At 47.6% G+C, this 21,926-nt stretch overlaps 1 protein-coding gene across 1 annotated transcript; it reads right to left on the bottom strand.

The window, feature by feature from the left end:
• Positions 1-9,139: 9,139 nt before the first annotated feature.
• On the bottom strand, positions 9,140-17,557 carry LOC133452972 (protein asteroid homolog 1-like). The gene is made up of 7 exons (XM_061732754.1): positions 17,431-17,557; positions 14,551-15,362; positions 13,513-13,821; positions 13,153-13,335; positions 11,323-11,338; positions 9,851-9,995; positions 9,140-9,600 (listed from the first exon to the last, which is right to left on the bottom strand). Exons 1-7 carry the CDS (start codon positions 17,555-17,557, stop codon positions 9,390-9,392), a joined length of 1,803 nt encoding a protein of 600 aa, XP_061588738.1. The 3' UTR covers positions 9,140-9,389.
• Between the last annotated feature and the right edge of the window lie 4,369 nt (positions 17,558-21,926).

Below are 21,926 nucleotides of genomic sequence, written 5' to 3'. Positions count from 1 at the left end.
GAATAAAGATAGCAAAATGAACACATCACAGGTGAAATGTGGTTGCTAATGATTAAATATTTTGAAATGTTATTGTTTGGATATTCACATTTCAACACATTTATAAAATATTCATGGCTTTGTTGCTTTTGAAAAAGAGCTCTGCAGTGCTGTCTTTCGTGAAACAGAGTTTACAAGTAGCCAGTGCAGGATTCATTCTCCAAAGAGATGAATAGTAACTTATTTCAGGTAGGAGATGGTGATGTTGTGCCACCACCCATGTGCTCATGTGAACTCTGAACTTATAAATGTTTATGAACATTTTGTAAATATGATATTCAACTTTAAAGTCGGTTCAACCCGAAATCAGCTTTAATGTGCCTCTCAAAATGGCCGCTTTGGAAACTACAAGACCAGCGTGCCTTGGGGGGGGGGTCAAAGACCACGTCTCCCCCCCCCAGTTGGGGGGAGGAAAGGTCTGCATCGGGATGGGCCCGGGGGGGTCTGCCCGCTGAAGCTGCGGCCCCGGAGCAACGCTCCGCGGTGGCTCTCGCCTCCACTAAACTTTCTCCTCTTGTTTTGCAGATCCGAGTCCATGACGCCTACGCGCTCCTCGGCCATCAGACCAGGAGACCGCTGCGACTGAAAGCTCCGACTGAAACCCCCTTTTTCCTGCCCTGAGTTTTTCTGTTTCTATCAGGAATCGGGACGTTTCCTGGACGGACGGCCGGCGCCTCGCCCAGCTGTGAGCTGCATTTCCTGGATCCGGACGCCCGCGCTTCGGCGACTGACGAGCAAGGACACACGGTTACGAGTGACCGGCCGCGCCTAGAAGCGCGTGAGAAGGCTCCATTTGATCCGAAAGCACGGCCTGCCATCTTTAAATACCACAGAGCCCCGCCATCTTTAAATACCGGCCACGTGCAGCCATGTTGTTTTGAACCACAGAGGTGATCCTGTTTATTACTGTTTTCGATTTCTTTTCCATTTTATACAGTTAATGTTTCATTTCTATTTTATCATTTTTCCTGGTTAAGGCCCAGGTGGTGCCCCAAGGATTACGTCATTTTGATAACTCAATTTGATAAATAGTCTACTTTATTAATTATTAATAATTGTTGAATAAAATTATTAATAACCTTTTGATAACTGAACAGCCCACTACCCTGTTGCACAACAGTGAATAACATACAGCACATAAGAAAGTGAATACCATAACCATAGCCTTTTGGGAATGAGTTATTTGGCATTACATGGACTGATTTCTCTTTATAATTTTCACACACACATCTGGAGGTGCTAATGCACTTATCTTGTGTGTTTTGCGTGGCTCTTTGATTTTAAAATCCTGATACATAAATTGCATTCTAAATTAAAACCTCATGTTAGTGTAAGTCATATGAGATTATGTTTTATCATCATAGGAAACAGTAATGGGCAATACTGTGGCCTGGTGGTTAGCACTGTTGCCTCACAGATACAAATCTAATAGTGACCTTTCTGCGTAAGGTTTGCATGTCTAAATTCAATGCAATAGACTGGCAACTTATCCAGTGTGTACCCCTGGTTTTCACCTGAAGAGAGCTGGGATACATTCCATCTGATCCCTGTGATCCTGCACAAGAATAAGATTGTATAGCTAATGGATAGATGGATGGGAACAGTTACAGCTTTTGTACGTACATCCATAAACTACTGTCATAACTCTTCACCTTTTAACACTAGTAGTGACACACAGCATGCCAATAGAAAGATATGATAGTGCTGACAACGTAGCCAGTTGTTTTTTTTTCAGGCCCTCAATTTAGTTAAAATAGAGCCACATGTGGAGGGATCATTACCATGATTCATAGTTGACATCATGGTTTTGTGACTGTGAATGCTGTCAGGATTGTTGTTTCTTGGCCACAAATGCACATTAGTGTTTGCAGACATAAAATACAAACGGAAACACACAAGAGCAATATTCATTCATATGCACATGCAACCACACCCACACAACAGCCTGCTCAGAGAAAGCAACACAGTTCTTCCAAGGCCAATGAGTTAATGTAACACACTTCACTGGACTATTCATCATGCAGCCAGCACTAATAAGCTTGCATTTAAACATAAAGTGGAATTATTTGTACAAAAATAGGAACAAAAATGTTTCTCTAGCCATAAAAACGATACTTGTATCCTTGGTCGACTATGGATCAGCGAATTCATGGAGAGAATATGACTGAAAAAGAGAAACAGCTGAGCTATTTTTGCACCTGGTGAGTTTTACGCTGTTATGAAATCATAGTATAAATGCCCAGTTTTCTTTGCAGCTGAGCCACCGACTCTCAAACTGTTTTGATGCTGTAAAGACCAATCAAAATCAAGGTGAGTTTTCTGTTATATCTGGCTGGGTTCAGCTCTTATGTCTTTGCTAAGGTAAGGTTTAGCAGTAGTGTTGATAAAATCAGCACAACAAAGTGGCTCCTTTAAATATAATGCATATGGATATACTCCTTTAAACAGAACAATACTTTACACATAATGAATAGAGAGATCGAAAGTGGATCTGAAAGGAGGGGGTGGGGGTGTGTGTAATAGTAAGACTATCCCGTTTTATGACGGATAATCTGACAAAGAGAAGGTAGACCTTCCAGACATCGCACTGCATGTTCCAGCCAAATTATGCTTGATCACCCTTACTTGTGTTGTATTTTCTTTTAAATAAAATTTGGTTAAAAAAATACTTTGATGATACATTTATTTGCTGAGCCAAGGATTCTCTGATTAGCAAAGTCACTGTGTTGCATTTTATATTCATCCCTGAGGTATCGGATTCAAAGCTGTGTGTTCATAACACCATAACAGTCTATTCTTCATTCTAAAACAGCAAGCACTTGAACATAAAAAATCTGTCACTTAGGGCCATCAATTGTGCTGGTCAGCTTCATGCTCAAACGCCCATATAGGATTTCACATTTTATACAGCAATGTAAGGATATGTGATTGTGTTGCGGAGCAACGAATGATAAATGTTGCTGAAAGTAATGAAACATGATGGAAAACTAATCTAAAATTGATCTTCATGCCAAGTAACACAACAATTTAACATCATACTAAGCACAGTAGCTTCTGCTGCACATGGACACAAATATGTATGCATACATATGTGTGCGTGCGTGCGTGCGTGCGTGCGTGCGTGCGTGCATCATTAAAACACATCCACACAGATACTCTTCACTGTGTATGTATTATATGCTTGTATGTATGTGTATATGGGGGTGTGTGTCACTTCCTATGGAGTAGTTGTAGAGTTGTGAATTCATTGAACCCTGTCTCATGCTTAACATAGAATGAATCATTTTAATCTGCATTTGCAATAATCATTCTTTTTTTTAAATTGTTGTAATTGATTAGCATGATGATGCGTATCTTCATCTTAGAATCTTAGAATGTCAATCAACATTTTCAGATTCCCACCTCAAGAGCAAGTATTTTGTTTGTAGTGGAAGTTATCAAACCAGAAAGAAAAAAATCTCATGGAAAGAATTTTCCTGCTCTTTTCTGTGTATTTCTATTTGCAAAGACTTAAAATAATTTGAGAACTTTATATTTTTGTATCAACATTGCCTCTGCTAAGGGATTCATATTATTTAAATAGCTTATACACTAAGGTGAAGATTCTGCACTGACAGAAGTCCCTTGAGCATTCCTGACTTATCGTTCCCTCTTTGCTCTCCATTCACTCCTCCAACCTCACCCCTCTCTTTCTTTCTCCTCCATTTCCTCCACTGCATCTTATGTAAATGTATGGCTATGGTCTGTTTCTTGCCTTTTTCCCCCCTCTAGTCTTTAATATCTAAATTTATGACAGTGGAAAACTTTGTCTAAATTAAAAATTCAGCACAATGTGAAAATATTTGGCTTTTATTTGTCTCTATTTGAATAAATACACTAATGTGTAAAAACAAGATTAAATACACAGCCAGATAGCTGAGAGGGTTGATTGATCCCTTTGTCTTTGTCCTTTTTAGCTTATTTTTGTATTGGATCTCTTTTCCTTTGTTCTTACCAGCAATGGAATTACAACCGGCAGCTTTATTTACATCTGCTTCGATTGCCCTGGAAATTAAAGCCATAGCACAAGCTAAATGCAAGGACATGTGCTTCAATGAGGCATGTGTTTATGCAAAGCTGCATTCCCTTTATGTATTTGTTTTTGAATTCCTAAAAGTCCACACATGCGTGGAAGATAATGGTTATGGTTGCAGAAATATCTAAGAAGATGATTTACTGCTTTTTAAAACTGTGGAAACATAAAAAATAAGTTCAACTTTGCAGAGTCCTCTGTGTTGAGTCTGTCTCATGTCCCTCAGTCACAGCTCTAGGTCAACACAGCCCCATCAGAACTTTACAATTAGTTGTTTGAACCTGCCCCCAGTGAGCCATCTGTCTGGGTACACAGTGGAACTGATGTCCTTACCCGCCAGAGGCAATTAACTCTAACTACGATGTTCTACACTCATACACCACAATTCTCCTCCCATCCGAGTTTAATAAGGTTGAAATACTTTGAAGCTGAAGTGGGGGTGAAGAAACCTGCTCTTGGCCTTGAGTGGGAGGGGTAATTATTTCCATCAGAGTAATACTTGCAGCCAGGCGGAATGCTGGACGACTCTCTTTGACCCTTGTGTGCAGGACAAGCACCAGAGGGTTTTTTTAGGTCATCTGGGGTCAACTAGAATTGGGGAGTGGAAAAAGAAGAAGAGGAGAGGCCAGCCAGTGGTTTGAAGAGAAGGTAAGGTGATTAATTGGAGTAGCAGCTTTGGCTCAGTCTCCATTGTTGAGGTGATGGGTCAAATCAGTGTTGCACTGAGTGACTAACTTAAAGCATAGTTCAACACCTGTCTGTGGGTACAGCAGAAGGAAGCAGTTGTAACTCAGATCAGAGTGAGAAAGAAGGGGTGAGAACACTGGAGACAAAAGAGCAAAAAAGATTCAGTTGGGGCCTACATTATAGGCTATAGGTGTATTAGTCCAGGTCTCCGCTCTGGTGTGGGCATGCCTCTCCATCTCCCTGGCAACAACAGTATTCGACTTCACCTCATCTATAATCAGTGGCTGTGTGTATATACAGTATATACTTGCTTGGCCTTCAAGTCATCACCGGATTATTTTGACCCATTGGTACAGCATTTGGCCATCTAGAAAGTTTGCACATCAGTTAAAATCAGTCTGATCTAACTGTTAGGTTCCTAAATCATCACAACATAAATTAATAACTTAGGAAAGACACAGAGACTGTGGAATGATTTTCAAGGCGCCTCTGCAGAAGCTTCTGAAGTCTGAGGAGCTTCAGGGCAACACGGCCCTCCTCTTAGAACTCGTCAGGCCATCTCCCAAAATCTCCCTGCAGGCTGGCGCTTTTATTCAGCAAGGGTGACAGGAACATGACCATATTTGGTAAACAATGAACAATTAGAAGAATCAGATGGAGAACAGAGACATTCTATCAGATGATGGTTGAAAAGTCACACCTATGACTTTTCAGTTAATAAGCAACTTATCTGTGATATGAACAGATTGTCCAACTTACAATGGGATAGTTGTTGGACAGCCCAAACTCAGGAAGGGCTGCCCTGTCATCTGTTAACATGTGATAACCCGCAGTCAGCTTAAAGTCTTTAAGAAACACGAAGGGTCAATAAATGGGGCCCCTTCTGGACAAATGAGAACTCTGTGAGGTTTTGCACAGATGTGTCTAAAGACACTGGTCAACTGTTAACAGAGCAGACAACCCCCCTGAATACCCTCAGGGAGTGGCCTGTCCTGTGACTTCTGTTAACAATGATAAGGATGTGAAAAACCCAGCAATCAGCTTAATAAGCTGACCTTTAATAGGCCTAAATTCTGATTCTGGTAGTTTCATAATGACAAACTTGTTCAAATCTTTGATTAATCTGACACTAACCCTCATTCTTTTTCTTCCATTCAGTTTTCAGACCTGCCTGCCTGCCTGCCTGCCTGCCTGCCTGCCTGCCTGCCTGCCTGCCTGCCTGCCTGCCTGCCTGCCTGCCTGCCTGCCTGCCTGCCTGCCTGCCTGCCTGCCTGCCTGCCTGCCTGCCTGCCTACCTACTTGCCTACTTGCTTGCCCACCTGGCTGTCATCCACACCTCCAGTAATGCCAATAAAACATTTTGAATTCAGTATCCTACTGGATCCTACACACTGTTACGCATACAATAGGTGCTTGTGTATATGTGTGTGTGTGTGTGTGTGTGTGTATATATACAGTACAGACCAAAAGACCATATATATATATATATGTGTATGTGTGTGTGTGTGTGTGTGTGTGTGTGTGTGTGTGTGTGTGTGTGTGTGTGTGTGTGTGTGTGTGTGTGTGTGTGTGTGTGTGTAATAAACCAAACAAAGTTCCAATGAAGGGGCTCTTCGAAGGGGCTCTTCCTTATCACTGAAGGGCCGCATAATGCAAATCCTGCTTGGACCTTGAGCCACCATGAGATTCCTTTGTTTCAACCATGCGGTCAGCTGCAAAGGAAATCAAGGCTGGTCTCAGAGTTAGGCCTCAGAGCTGGGCCTTAAAGTTGACTTAAAGGGGGCATATTATGAAAAACAAGTTTTTTCTTGTTTTAACATATATAAAGTGGTCTCCCCTCACCCTGCCAGCACAGGGGAGACAAAATACCATGAATTTCTGCAAGGTCTTTGACCCCCCGCCTTACAGAATCCCCCAGTGTCACGTGATTTTTTTTGAGCCGATGAAAATCTGCGCCTAGGGTGACGTCACCCGAGGCGCAGAGGTTTGGCCTCCGCTGCTGAAACCACGCCCACAACCAGCTCTCTACGCCGGCTGGAGCGGTCCTTCCTTGAGCCAGTCGGACGCGCGCCGTGGCGGAGCGGATCCGGGTTAAATCATCCAGGTTCCCGGGTGGTTTGGGAGCTGGGTCCTCGGGGGTCCGTCCCAGGTCGGATCAGCTTCACCCTCCGAGATTTTCAGCCAAATCTGTCGGTTTGATCCCCGGTAACCGACGATGCGCAGAGGATGCGCCCAGGAGCCGATCTGTGCGCCGGGTGCCCGCCGTGGGGTTGCGGTTGTATGATCTTTGCAAGGGCTAAGTATTTAGCTTAGCTCCGGAGCCCCGGCGCCGCATACGGAGCTGCGGGGGCTGCTTATGGACCGGACCGTCGAGGAGCCCCGGGCTCGGGGCTCTATTAGTACCTTAATACATTTTTCTTCTGTGGTTTCAGATCTTTCAAGCACCTGGAGCTGTTCACATTCAGAAGACGCGCGGTCCTTCCTTGAGCCAGCAATAGTGCATACATTTTATTTATATATTTTAACAATAAAGTTGCCATTTGTGAAAATTCAGTGTTGTGATTTCTTTACAGTTAACATGATTCATTTGTCTTGTAACATAAGAAGTGAAATGATGAGGAATCGGAGTAAATAACTGTGGTGTAACTGTTTAGAATTAAATTCAATCTTCCTGTTTGCAGACGAGGTGACTAAAGGCTGATTTATGGTTCCGCGTTACACCAACGCAGAGCCTACGGCGTAGGGTACGTGTCGATTTAACGCAGAACCGTGGACACGCTTTGCTACGCAGCCGCTGCTCTTCTCCCCGGAGCAACGCTTTGTCTACTCCCCTGCTACACGTCATTCAAGCAGCCAATCAGCGCAGAGCCTCATTATCATAGCCCCCACCGCCCTGAAAATGAAGCACAGAAAAAGGCTTTATTATCTGTAAAACTATAGACATGGCCCAGAGGCTGAATTTCTGATTTAGGTAGAAAAAACAAGCTTAAGATTGTTTTTAAGACATTAAAGGCCCTAATATGTCCCCTTTAAGTTACTGTTCGTATAATCACATAATCACATAGTTCACATCGGACTGTGGCCCAACACACTGTTTAATATGGGATTAGCAGTAACATATTTTGAGAATACAAACAACTCAAGTCCATAAAAAGTACAAAATATAAATTCAACCAACTGGATCTGCAAATTCCCTTTAATGTGACAGAATTATTTAATCTAAACACCTCAAAATTACTATCAAAGCTATATAGATTAGTGTCCAAAATAGATAATTGACTTATCTCTTAACACTAATCACATTTTTTGGTCACAAATATGTTTAAATATTTTCACTATGACCAAAAATCCAAATTAGCACTTTATACAATACAAAGTTATTTAGAGAACACATTATACAGGACAAAGGATGTTCCAGATGGGTTTTGCAGCCTCTAATATCTGTTCACAGTGCACAGAGAACACCTCTGATAAGTATATGCATGCTTTATGGTTTTGTGCACCTGTGCAGAAATTCTGGCTGGAGGTATGTGAAGATTTATCTACATGGCTCAATTACAGAATTCCTGTGTGCCCCACACTATGCATACTAGGTCACCTGGGTGACATCCCCATGGAACCTAACTTGGCTCACTTGGTTCTCACTGCCTTATGTATCGCAAAGAAGACCATTCCTATGAACTGGAAACAAAAGTCTAATCTATGTATTAATCAATTTAGGAATCTTCTGTCAGATCATATCAGTAAGAGATATCGTCTGCTTCCACTAAACAGCATTCAGCGGAGCTGAATTCTCTCCCTGTTTATTGGCTTCATCACCTAGTGGGGTCAGGTGGGTGATCTTGTAACTCTGGGAATCAGGGGTTGACTTGGAGTGCTGGGATACGGGCTTCTAGTGGCCCTTGGGGCCGGGGAGTGGGGGGTCATCGCGGTGGAGCTCTGTCCTTGGCCTGGTGGGGACTTTGGTTGGTGGTCTATGAGGGGTGTTACCTCATGAAGGCAGGTGTGGGGGTTGGGAATGGCCTGGGTGGCGTCCACTTGCCTTAAGCGACTCTCCTGACCATTCTGGTGCGGGCTGGGATGTGGGCCTGTAGCTTCCGTGTTGGGGGCTGGCCTCTGCCTGGGTGGGGGGTGGCTGCCTGTGCTGGGGGGGCATTGCTGCCTTGGGAAGTTGTCGTTGGAGAACTTGCCCCGGCGTCTGTGGGGACTCTGGGTCTTCGGGGGTGTCCACTGTGTGGACCTCCCTGCTGGGGAGTTCTCGGATGGGCGTGGCAGCTGGGGGACTCATTCTCAGGTTCATATGTTCTTTGTCGTGGGTGTGAATGGAGGACTGTTTGTACCATGTCCCGCTCCACCCTGGGGGCTCTGACAGCGGCGGGGGCCCACTCCTGGGGGCGCGGCGTAGCCCTGGCCAGGCTTGTGGGTCTTTGTTGTCCCCAGATAAAAATATGTAATACAAAAGAATCTGACCTATAACAGGTAAAAAGCAGATTTTTAAATAATTTAAACAGAACCAGAACCTGAACTGTCCCCATAAACCAGCAAAACCAGACCCCAGTGCAGATAAAAGGTTATTCATCAACCATCATGATCAGAACCTGTCTCCATCAGAGGAGCGGCCGGCTTCCGCTCTCTGCTGGTTCTCCCGGGCCGCCGGAGCTCTGTGAGTGTGTAACTGGACCACAGACAGCATACTTTGGTACTGCTCTACGCTGGTCCTGTCATTCATCAGGATGGCCTCCGGCCTCTCTCCGCTCCTCATCCTGTCCACCAGCTGGTGGACCGTCGTCCCCTGATACAACCTGGACAACAACAACGTCTCATCTTCAGGCCGATGGTGCTGCGTCATCACGTCAGACAGACCACGATATTTTACAATAGAAAACCAAAAAAGTTAAGAAACACTTAACCATTTCATAACAAATATTAGCTCATATTGAATTTGATGGCAGCAAAATATAAAAAAACAAACGTTTGGACGTGAGCAACAGACGACCCTGAAGAGACACGACTACTCGTCAGAAATACGACTGGAACTGGTTAAAGTCTCACCGTGCGATCTCCGGCTCCAGCAGAGGGAAGCCCAGCAGCTGGTTGAGGTGGACGCTGTCCTTCAGGCACGCCTGCCATTGGTTGAAGGCATAGACCACGCCCACATCCAGCTTCTTTGCACCGCAGTGATTTCCCATCTGAGATGCTGCAGAACAGAGACACCCGTCATCACTGATGCATCAATCCAGAAACACGGAGGTCCGCCACCTCAGCTGATTCCTCTCAATGTGGAGGAGCGTCGACTCCGAGCTCCTCCCGAGTGACGGACAGTCCCGACATCACCAGATAAGTTACACAAGAGTGGAGCTGCAACAATCTCATAATCAACCACATGATCTGAACATACAACTAAAGGCAGGAGCTCAATGATGAAACCCGCAAATCCCGATGGCAGCTTTGGCTCCGTTAGAGGACCCTGCTGATGCATCAGATCACACCGATCTGCTGAACCAGGACTAAGACTGGACTATCAGCTGATTTAGTCTGGATCTGCTGGTCCAGGACTAAGACTGGACCATCAGCTGGTTTAGTCTGGATCTGCTGGTCCAGGACTAAGACTGGACCATCAGCTGGTTTAGTCTGGATCTGCTGGTCCAGGACTAAGACTGGACCATCAGCTGGTTTAGGTACCAAGAGGATCCTTCTGAATCTCTGCCCTGAACTGGACCAGCTGCTCCGGTTCGGACCAACATGATGCTTTCAGCTGGAGCTGCTGACAGGTGTAAATTCCACGCACGGTTTCACGTTGAAATCCACTCACTCTTAGTACATGAGGCCCCTGGTCTGGTGAAGCCAACAGGACAACATCATCTGCAAAAAGCAGAGATGAAATTGTGTGGTTACCAAACTTATCCCCTCCGGTCCCTGGCTACGCCTAGAAATCCTTTCCATAAAAATTATGAACAGGACCGGGCAGCCCTGCCGAAGTCCAACATGCACCGGAAACAAGTCTGACCTACTGCCGCAAATGCGAACCAGACTCCTGCTCCGATCATATAGAGACAGGACAGCCCTTAATAGAGGGCTCCGGACCCCAGACTCACTGAGCCCCCCCCACAGAATGGCACGAGGGACACAAATGTCTTCTGCAGATCCACAAAACCCATGTGGACTGGTTGGGCAAATTCCCATGAACCCTCAAGCACCCTGCAGAGGGTGTAGAGCTGGTCCAGTGTTCCACGACCTGGACCAAAACTGCATTGTTCCTCCTGAATCCGAGGTTCAACTATCGGCCATATTCTCCTCTCCAGTACCCGGGCGTAGACTTTCCCGGGGAGGCTGAAAAGTGTGATCCCCCTATAGTTGGAACACACTCTCCAGTCCCCCTTTTTAAAAAGAGGGACCACCACCCCGGTTTGCCACTCCAGCGGCACTGTCCCCTTCCTCCATGCAATGTCGCAGAGGCGTTTCAACCAAGACAGCCCTACGACATCCAGAGACTGGAGGTACTCAGGGCGGATCTCATCCATCACCGGTACCACTAAGGAGCTTATGAACCACCTCAGTGACCTTGGCTTGGGTGATGGATGAGCACATCCCCGGGTCCACAGTCTCTGCTTCCTCAACGGAAGGCATTTCAGTCGAATTGAGGAGATCCTCAAAGTTTTTTCCTTCCACCGTCCGACAATGTTCCCGGTCGAGGTCAACAGTTCTTCACCCGCATCGTAAACGGTTTTGGCAGAGTACTGCTTCCCCTTCCCGAGACGCCGGACAGGAAAGTCGGTCTTCCATGGCCTCCCCGAACCCCTCCCAGACCCAAGTTTTTGCATCCAGGACTGCCCGAGCTGCGGTTAGCTTGACCTGCCGGTACCTATCTACTGCATTAGGAGTCTCACAGGCTAACATTGCCCAGTAGGACTGACGACATCCTTTATTTCCGGTGTCCACCACCGAGCTCTGGGGTAGGCTGCCACAGCAGGCCCTGGAGACCCTGCGTCCACAACTTCGAGCCGCCGCGTCGACAATGGAGGCAGAGAACATGGTCCACTCGGACTCAATGTCCCCCGCCTCCCCCGAGATCTGAGAGAAGTTCTCTCGGAGATGAGAGTTGAAGACTTCCCTGACAGAGGACTCGGCCAGACATTCCTAACAGACCCTCACAGTCTGTTTGGGTCTGCCCGGTCTGTCCAACTTCCTCCTCTGCCTCCTCTGCATCCAACTCACCACCATGTGGTGATCACCTGAGTGTCCAAGACAAACGGCCGAAGATCAGATTAAAAAAACAACAACAAAGTTGATCATTGATCTCTGGTCTAGGGTGTCCTGGTGCCCTGTGCACTGATGGACACCCTTATGCTTGAACATGGTGTTTGTTATGGCCGTTCCTCCCAATCACGCCTCTCCAGGTATCACTGTCATTGCCAACATTGAAGCCCCCCAGTAGAACAATGGAGTCCCCAGTTGAAGCACCATCAAGTACTCCTCCCAGGTACTATGCTGTTCGGCCCGTAGGCGCAACAACAGTGAGAGACCTTTTCCCGACCTGAAGGCGCAGGGAAGCGACCCTCTCGTTCACCAGGGTGAACTCCAACACATTGCGTCTGAACTGGGGGGCTATAAACAAGCCCAAACCAGCTCGCTGCCTCTCACCCTGGGCAACTCCAGAGTAGTGGAGGGTACAGCCCGTTTCAAGGAGCTGGGTTCCAGAGCCATGTGTGGAGGTGAGCCCGACTATCTCTAGCTGGTATCTCTCAACCTCACACACAAGCTCCGGCTCCTTCCCCCCCAGCAAGGTGACATTCCATGTCCCTACTGAAAGGGTTTTGGTCCAGGGATTGGGTCGTTGGGGCACCCCGCCATGACTGTTACCCAGACCACATGGCACCAGCCTGTCATGGTTCTTCCTGCGGGTGGTGAGACTGCTTAATGGCGGGCCCACGTTGCCATTCCGGGCTGAGACAAACCGGGTCCGATGTGCAAAGACCCAGCCACAAGGCACTTGCCTTTAACCCCCAACCCCATATCTGCCTCCAGGGAGGGACCCAATGATGCCAATCTGGGTGACGTAACGGTCCCTGATTTTTCTCTTAGCCTTTCTGTTTGACTTGTGAACCACACTTAGTTTGGCCCGTAACTTAGGACCAGCTTGCAATGGGAGACCCTACTAGGGGCATAATGCCCCCCGACAGCATAGCTCCTAGGATCATTCGGGCAACCCAAACCCCTCCACCACAATAAGGTGGCGGTTCAAGGAGGGGCTACTTGGATATGGATTGAATGTTTATCCTGCCATCTCATTAAGTTCTACTGCAGTTTTGTTGCCTGATCCGGTCCCGTTTACCTGCTTTGGGTCTGGTTACGACTCCCATGCTCATTCCCAGCAGCAGCGCCTTCAGCAGGGTCAGGTCTGGAGGAGGCTCAGCCATCTGCAGCCAGAAGCAGGTGACGGCCACCGGGAGCTTCAGCTGAGTGGGAAGGAGGCTCAGAGAGTCCTCAATCACACCCAGAGTTTCCAGTAGGACCAGCAGACGCTCAGAGAGCTCCGCCTGGTGCCGCCAAGATGCAGGAGGAGATGACGAGATGGTAAAACTTCAGGCAATCAATCGTTTATCATAAAATGTGAAAAGAATAACCTCCAAAGAGCTAAAATGATTCTCTGACACTTGTTTATTCATATGCAACGTTATTATTGTGTCCTGTAACCTGGAAGAAAGAAGCGTCACCTCATGCAGCGAGCTAAGTCTGAGTCGCTTGCTGGTTTCACTAAAGGCTGGTCGGACCGGTACGTATATCAGCTGCGAATCGACCCGGTCTCGCTCCGTCACCTGCAGTGACGTCTCTCTGCCCAACAGCAGCCCGTACATAATCTGCCGGATTGGCCTGGAGATCACATACACGCTGGGCCAGTCCCGGGGCTCCACGGCGATGCCCAGGAACATCCTCTGCAGCAGCAGCACGTCCAAGATGTTCGGGGTGAGCCGGGTCTGCGTCAGAGCCAGACCGGCCCAGTCTGGAACAAGACCAGATCCCTGCTGGAGACAACAGTTTAAAACACCCCCAATGTAGTCGGTAGTCGGTCTTGGCAGCAGACGAAGACTCACACGGACCACCAGCCTTCCTACAAGGGAAGCACATTCACGGTGGCGCAGCTGGTAGTGCAGCCGTAAGTTCCCCCATGATTTCACACCCACACCCTGGGTGGGGTTGGCGAAAGGGCCTTTCTGTGTGGAGTTTGCATGTTCTCCCTGTGTTCCCCTGGTAGCTAATGTGAGCTACCCACAAAAAAATGCAGCAGTCCTGGACTATACACTGCCCCCTCTGGCCAGCCGGGGCACCCAGTGGGGTGGGGGGGGATCTGTCCAGAATAACGTGATATTTCCATGCGCTACGTCTGCTCAGAGAAGCCCCACCCTGTCTGGTGAAAAGAAGCGGCCTGCTCACTCCTCAAGTAAGGAGGAGACTTGAGCTCAGTGCAGGGACCTCCCGGGGTTGGTAGAGGGAGCAATGCTCAGGACTGACTAAGGTAGGAGCACTGGGTACTAAAATGGGAAAAAATCTGAGATAAAAATATTAAGGAAAAAAAAGGGGGGGCCCCCCCCTCCTTGGTGCGGTATCGTCGGTGGCTCAGTTCTCAGAAGGCTTCTCTAACGTGGCTTTAATCTGTGAGTTGTTGCACCTGAATAGACGACTTTCATGAAATTATATGTGAGAAATACTAATAATTAAAATGCATTAATAAAAATATGATTTCACAAAGTGACGTGTACTACCTGGAACAGGGGTGGCACCCTGTGGTCGAAGAACTGTTTTAGGCAACTCTGATGAGGTTTGTACTCCTTCATCCCCTCATACAGTCCTCTCCGGACCTCTTCTCTCCTCTTCGTGTCCAGCTCTCCCATCAGCCCCAGCGCCGCCTCCTCGGCGTCCTCAGACTGCTGGAAGTCCCTCAGCCAGCAGAGTAGCCCCTCCAGGTGATACGAGGTCTTGCTTCCCGCTGGGGCAAACTGAGTCCAGTTGACCATCTTCAGCTTCACGTAGTCATTACCGGCCAAGGCAGCGAAGGTGGGCAGGAGCTGGCGCTGGATCCGGAAGACGTTGCAGAAGCAAGAGGTTGTGTAGCTCTTACAGGTAATGTAGCTGCGTGGGCCGGCCTTCACCTCCTTCCAGCGGAAGTGAGTGATAGGCAGAAACCCTGCAGGGAGGTCAAAGATGAAGAAGTCCCCATCGTTGGAAAGCACAGGGCAGTTCCATTCAGCAGCGAGGGCAGCTACCTCCTGGTCAGCCTCCCCGAAGCAGTGGGCCACCGGAACCCGCCGTCGGATCAGAGTCTGTTTGAAGACCATCTTGACCATCTGTGGGAGGATTCCCTTTCTCTTACCGGTCTCCGCTGCCTGGTGGGCTCTCTGGATTAAATTCTCAGCTCTCATCGTCACCGTTTCCAGCTTCCTGTCTGTGGGGTCTGGTCCATCCAGAACCACATACGGCTTGACCTCGCAGGTCCTGAGCGCTGAGATGAACCTCTCGATGAGGTCTTCGAACGATGCGTACTCCCCACCGCAATTCTGGTCCAAACCTGGCAACAACACAAGCAGTCATCCAGCAGCTATGGACTCTGTGGACATTTGGACTCTCTAAGACCAGGGGCCTCATGTACAAAACGTGCAGCGCACAAAAAACGTGTGTACGCCACTTTCTATGCTCACGGTCGGATATACAAAGAATGATTTGAACGTAGAAAGTTGCAGTCTTTCACGCACACACCAAGGCTGGGGTATGTAATTTTCTGAGGTTTTGTCCGTTGGTGACACTCACTGGTGATGCAGTGAAGTGCAGAATATGAGGAAACGTGACGTCCACAATAAGTTCACGACCACATGAAGGACACGACAGTCCCCACATCATCAGATAAGTTACACAAGAGTAAAGCTGCAACAATCACACAATCAACCACATGATCTGAACATACAACTAAAGGCAGGAGCTCAACGATGGAACCCGTAAATCCCGATGGCAGCCTTGGCTCCGTTAGAGGAACCTGCTGATGCATCAGATCACACCGATCTGCTGGTCCAGGACTAAGACTGGACCATCAGTTGGTTTAGGTCACCAAGAGGATCCTTCTGGATCTCTGCCCTGAACTGGACCAGCTGCTCCGGTTCAGACCAACATTATGCTTTCAGCTGGAGCTGCTGACAGGTCGGACATCTTTGTCACCATGACGACCGTATGGGACGACTACTCGAGATAAAATCCAGATCCTAAAACATCCCATAACTGTGTCTGGACAGAAAAACATTAAAATACATTTTGCAGCGAAGAACCGGTTCTGCGAAGTTGTCTTAAAATAAAACTAAGAGGTCACAGAAAGGTTGGAAGGAAGGAAGGAAGGAAGGAAGGAAGGAAGGAAGGAAGGAAGGAAGGAAGGAAGGAAGGAAGGAAGGAAGGAAGGAAGGAAGGAAGGAAGGAAGGAAGGAAGGAAGGAAGGAAGGAAGGAAGGAAGGAAGGAAGGAATTGAAACACTGGGAACCGGTTCTCAACAAGAACCGGTTCTCGATTCCCATCCCTAGGGAAGTCCATTTGAAGTATGAAAGTACTGAAGCCATACTGGCTTTACCGGTTAGTCTAAATACCGCACGGATGAGCGGAGCAAACAGGTCCAGTAACTCCAATCCAATCCAATCCACTTTATTTGTATAGCACATTTTAAAAACAACAAGGTTAACAAAGTGCTGCACAATGAGTAAAATAAAACATGATAAAAATAGTAAAAAGCTAAAAACAGAGTAAAATAGATAAGAGCACATAAAAGCACGACATAAAAGACAGGACAGAGACCACACAACTCTCACGCTGGATTAAAAGCCAAGGAATAAAAATAAGTTTTAAGACGAGATTTAAAAATTTCTACTGTGGGGGCCATTTTAATGTGGGGAGGTAGCTCGTTCCAAAGCTTAGGGGCTAAAACTGAAAAGGCACGGTCGCCCCTGGTTTTTTGCCTTGTTTTCGGAACAACGAGACGCGACTGAGTAGAAGACCTCAAAGACCTCGAGGGAGTGTACACATGTAGGAGGTCCGAGATGTACTTTGGTGCCAACCCATTTAGTGACTTAAAAACAAACAATAGTATTTTAAAATTAATTCTAAAAGAGACAGGGAGCCAGTGAAGGGAGGCCAGAACGGGGGTGATGTGGTCATGCTTGCGGGTTCCTGTTAAAAGACGAGCAGCCGCGTTTTGGACTAACTGTAAGCGAGCAAGTGAGGTCTGGTTGACACCAGTATAGAGGGCATTACAGTAGTCCAAACGGGTTGAGATAAAAGCATGAATTACTCGTTCAAAATCATTAAAAGATAAAACAATAACTGTAACTGACACGCCTGTCAGCCGGTTTACCTGCTATCATAACCTCCACCTATCCTGATCAGATCTGTGCATCCAACCACCGTCCTCCTGTAGGCAGCGCAGGTTTGAATCTTAGGCTGACGCTCTTTCCCTCGCCATCCCTCATTTCAAAGAGTGTCTCCATCACCTGCCTTCCATCCATTCTAAGGACCAGGTCTTTTTGTTTCTATAATCTACTCCTGATAACTTATGCAATCCTTGTATGTCGGTGACGGAGGAGTTTTAGTGATGCGCGTCTCACCTGAGGAGTAGTACAGGTGGCACACCAGGTTGCTGCCGTCGATCACCAGCCGGGTCCTCCGGAGCTGGACTTCCTGGTAGACCTCCCTGCGGGTATCCAGGAGACTGCTGAGACCTTGAACCCCCATCTCTCGTCTGTGTTGTGTGCATCTCCGTGACACCGGGCGCGCTCTTTTATCTGTTTCTTGAAGTTTCAGTTTCCAGACGTCACTTTACACGACATTGGTCAGGAGGAGGGTGGAACCGGAATGGTGCTGGTTTTGGTCTCAAGTACAGCGTTTGAAGATATCCGCAAGTATGATAGATAATCACTCATATATGACGTCATTCTGAAGTTAGGAGGTGTGTCACACTTTTGATTGACACTGCAGAGGCAAGTCTTGACAACATTCCTGCTCTTTGTTGGGATTTTGAGGTGTTTAGTTATCAACAACTTTCTGAAGGTCGTTTTAAAACCCAGATTCTTTCATTCCTCATGGTTCTGATGTGGATCTGCTGCTGTGTTTGGGATCATTTCATATCACGTGACCCAGTTTCGGTAAAGCTTCATCCATCACATGTGACTGACAGGTGTCCAGGTCCAGACCAGCATCCCTCCACCATCGTGCTTGACAGTGAGTCTGAGGCTACCCTGCGGAGGAACCTCATTTCAGGTGGTTGTATTGTCCCCCTGCTGGAGTTGGTGACCATAGATGAGGGTAGGAACGTAGATGATCCTAACCCCACCCTCTTCGCTGGAGACCAGCTGACAGCTAAACAGCTGAGATGAAAGTGAAACCTTAGAAGCCCTGAGTGGAATTTTGGTGACACATCATCAGCTGATTTCTGCTGTAAACAATACCAAACATAGTTTATGTGAGAGCTGAACAACACACACCTCTCAATCAGAGTGCTTTCAGTTCACAAGTTAACTGCATTTTGTTGTGCCGCAAAGGGGTTGCTGGTTCAGTTATTAAATAGTTATTAATAATTGGCCTTCAACAATTATTAATAATAAATAAAGTAGATTACTTATCTAAATGAATTATCAAAATGAATTAATCAAAATGGGGCACCACCTGACTTCATCAGGAAAATAATAACTATCAGCAATATCAGTCTCAAAATAGCTGTTATTCCATACTTGCCAGTCTGCTACCTGGGGGGGTGGGCGTTACAGAATAACAGTGAAGGAAGGAGTCTGAGCACAGACCTTTGCAGCCAACAGGCAATACACAAACAACTTCTCTCATTCAAATTAATAAGAATTGATTTACACAAGTGTTAAAAAGATGATAAAACAACACTTTAAAAAATAAATTCTGATGCCTAAACTACTCATAAACAACAACTAACTAAACATTAACACAAACTTCAGATTATATACGTGTGTGTGTGTGTGTGTGTGTGTGTGTGTGTGTGTTCCAAGGAGAATCCAAGGGTTCTCCTTGGATCGCCACCTTGTCGTGGTGGAGAACCTTGCGTGTTCCAATGAACCTGAGAGCGATGCCGTCTGGAGCTCAGGCTCCTGGTAGGTCCAACCATGGCGATAAGGTTGAAGGGGAGGTTCCAGACCAAGGGCGATCCAACCACTGTGCTCGGGGGCACACATAGGCAGACTCTGGGTAACAGAGACACTGGCAGCCCCCTGCAACCTCACTCACCTGAAGGTCGTCTCGAGTCTTTACTCTTGCCACTGGAACCGGGTGGGTGTGGCCAAGCTTGTGGGGGAAGGGACTGCGCGCCCCATCCGTCACACTAAATCAATTAGCAGCGCAGGCTTCGGCTTCCACCATAGAAGTCCTCTGGCGATAGGATAGAGTGACGGGGGCAGGTCAAGGATGTGACTGGAAGCTTCTAGCTTGAATCCTGCACAGAGGCGGCACGGGCCTGATGGTCGTCGCGAGGATGGGACTGGAACAACATCTTCCTTCGGCAGCATCCCGTGCGTCTGAGCAGCCCTATTTAGGGTCCACACTGCTCACCCCTTAAAGGGGAAGGGTCTAGAAAAGGTGACTCAAAAATTGTTTGTTCCGTTTATACCTGGGTGGCCTACCGCAGCCACCAAGGCATCCCTTTTCTGCGGTCGAAAGAACCACAATAAACCAAAGTCTATGACTATGAAGCTGGCTACCTGGAATGTCCGCACCCTCCTTGATGCTCAAGACGGGACGGAGAGACCTCGAAGACGGACTGCTCTCATTGCACATGAACTCAGGAGGTATAACATAGACATTGCGGCACTGAGTGAGACTCGGTTTTCTGGTGAAGACTCACTCACAGAAGTCGGTGAAGGCTACACCTTCTTTTGGAAGGGTCTCCCAGAGGGCGAACGTAGACTCCGCGGAGTTGGCTTTGCCGTGAAAAGCAAGCTACTCAGTAACATCTCTGAGTCCCCTCAAGGCATCAGCGAACGGCTTATGACTTGGCGTATCCCCCTAGTGAAAGGTCGCTTTGCTTCCTTAATCAGTGCCTATGCCCCCACATTGGATGCTGACGAAAACACCAAAGATGCCTTCTATGAGTCGCTTGATGCCACACTGTCTAAAATCCCTGGCTCCGACAAACTTGTCCTAATGGGCGATTTCAATGCCCGTGTAGGCACTGACGAAAAATTGTGGAAACAAGTCATCGGAAGACATGGGACGGGGAAAATAAATAGCAATGGTCTCCGACTCCTTTCTCTGTGCTCTGAGCATCAGCTGATCCTAACAAACACCATATTTCAGCTGAAACAGAAGTACATCACATCATGGATGCATCCCCGGTCAAAACATTGGCACTTACTGGATTACATCATCACTCGGCAACAGGACCAGAATGATGTCTGTATAACTCGGGCCATGCGTGGGGCTGAATGCTGGACTGATCACCGGCTGATTAGATCCAGTCTAAAGCTGAAAATTCGACCACCACACAAAAAACAGCAGCCCCGGAAGCGTCTCGACTGCAGGGCTCTGGACTCTCCACAGTGCGTTGACCGCTACCGCAGTAAGCTGGCAGAGAGGCTCGCCACCCTGGAGGAGGATGACAGTGTCCTTGATATTGAAAGCGAGTGGGCAAAACTGAAGTCAGCAATACATCAAGCTGCCTCAGAGACCATCGGTTTCACGCAAAAACCACATCAAGACTGGTTCGACAATAGCTCCACTGATATACAGGAGCTTCTTGGAGCCAAGCGTAAAGCCCATGCCGCACTGCTCTCCAACCCCCACTCTCCATTTCTCCTCTCTCACTATAAAGCCATCCGCAGTGAGACTCAGAAACAACTTCGAAGCATGGAGAATGAATGGTGGCTCAGAAAAGCCCAAGAAATCCAAAGGCATGCAGACAATAACAGCTCATTCGCTTTTTATGATGCTGTTAAGTCCCTGTATGGTCCACAAAGGCAAAATATCGCGCCAGTAAGATCCGCAGACGGTTCTGTTCTGCTCAAGGAGAAACAGCAGATCCTTGAACGATGGGCCGAACATTTCAACTCCCTGCTGAATAAAATAAATCCCTCGGATCCCTCTGTCCTCAATGCTCTCCCAGAACTTCCATCAGTTCCCTCTCTCGATGAACCACCCAAGTTCACTGAGGTTCTCTCCGCAGTCAGGAGTCTCAAAAACAAGAAAAGCCCTGGCCCTGATGGACTTCCCGGCGAGGTCTTCAAGAAAGGAGGTTACCTCTTACTGCGACAGCTCTACCATCTTATCTGCAAGATCTGGCAAAGTGAGACACTTCCCCAGGAATGGAAAGACAGCAACATCGTCACCATTTACAAAAAGAAGGGAGACAGGTCATCCTGTGGTAACAGTCGTGGCATCTCTTTGCTCTCTATTGCTGGCAAGATCCTTGCAAAACTAATGCTGCTTCGCCTAACAACACACATCACAGAGGACATCCTCCCGGAGACCCAGTGTGGCTTCCGAAAGAACCGAAGCACACTGGATATGATTTTCACTGCACGTCAAGTGCAGGAGAAATGTAGGGAGCAGAACAAGGACCTCTACATAACCTTCATAGACCTCACTAAGGCCTTTGATACAGTTGACCGGGAGATCCTCTGGACTATACTGCAGAAGTTTGGTGTTCCTCCCAAATTCCTCAGCATCCTGAAGCAGTTCCACAGTGGCATGCAGGCATCTGTGCTTGTTGGCGGCCAGCAATCTCTCTCCTTCCCTGTAAAGGTTGGAGTGAAGCAGGGCTGTGTGCTGGCCCCAGTGATTTTCAATCTCTTCCTGACGGCAGCCACACTCCTCTTCCACAAATCCATCCAGGAAGAGGGTGGTGTGAAAATTCAGTTCCGCCTTGATGGTAGCCTGTTTAACATAAGACGCCTACAGGCCAAGACCAAGACCCTGGTTAGCAACATCTACGAGCTCCAATACGCAGACGATTGTGCTCTCCTGGCCCACAGCCCGGCTGCTATGCAACAAGCCCTGGACACCATGTCCTCTGTTTACGGCTCACTCGGCCTTGTGATTAACATCCACAAAACAGAGATCATGACACAAGAGCGACCTCCACCCCCCG

The sequence above is a fragment of the Cololabis saira genome, chromosome 1 (assembly GCF_033807715.1).
Source record: "Cololabis saira isolate AMF1-May2022 chromosome 1, fColSai1.1, whole genome shotgun sequence".
Lineage (NCBI taxonomy): Eukaryota > Metazoa > Chordata > Actinopteri > Beloniformes > Belonidae > Cololabis > Cololabis saira.
This window is presented reverse-complemented; position numbering and strand designations above follow the sequence as displayed.

Coding starts and splice junctions, on each gene's coding strand:
- LOC133452972 (XM_061732754.1), bottom strand. CDS start 17,557: ATGGGGGTTCAAGGTCTCAGCAGTCTCCTGGATACCCGCAGGGAGGTC. Junction 13,822..14,550: donor CCCTGTTCCAGGTAGTACAC/GTCACTTTGTGA, acceptor TGTTGTCTCCAG/CAGGGATCTGGTCTTGTTCC. Junction 13,336..13,512: donor GACTTAGCTCGCTGCATGAG/GTGACGCTTCTT, acceptor TGGCGGCACCAG/GCGGAGCTCTCTGAGCGTCT.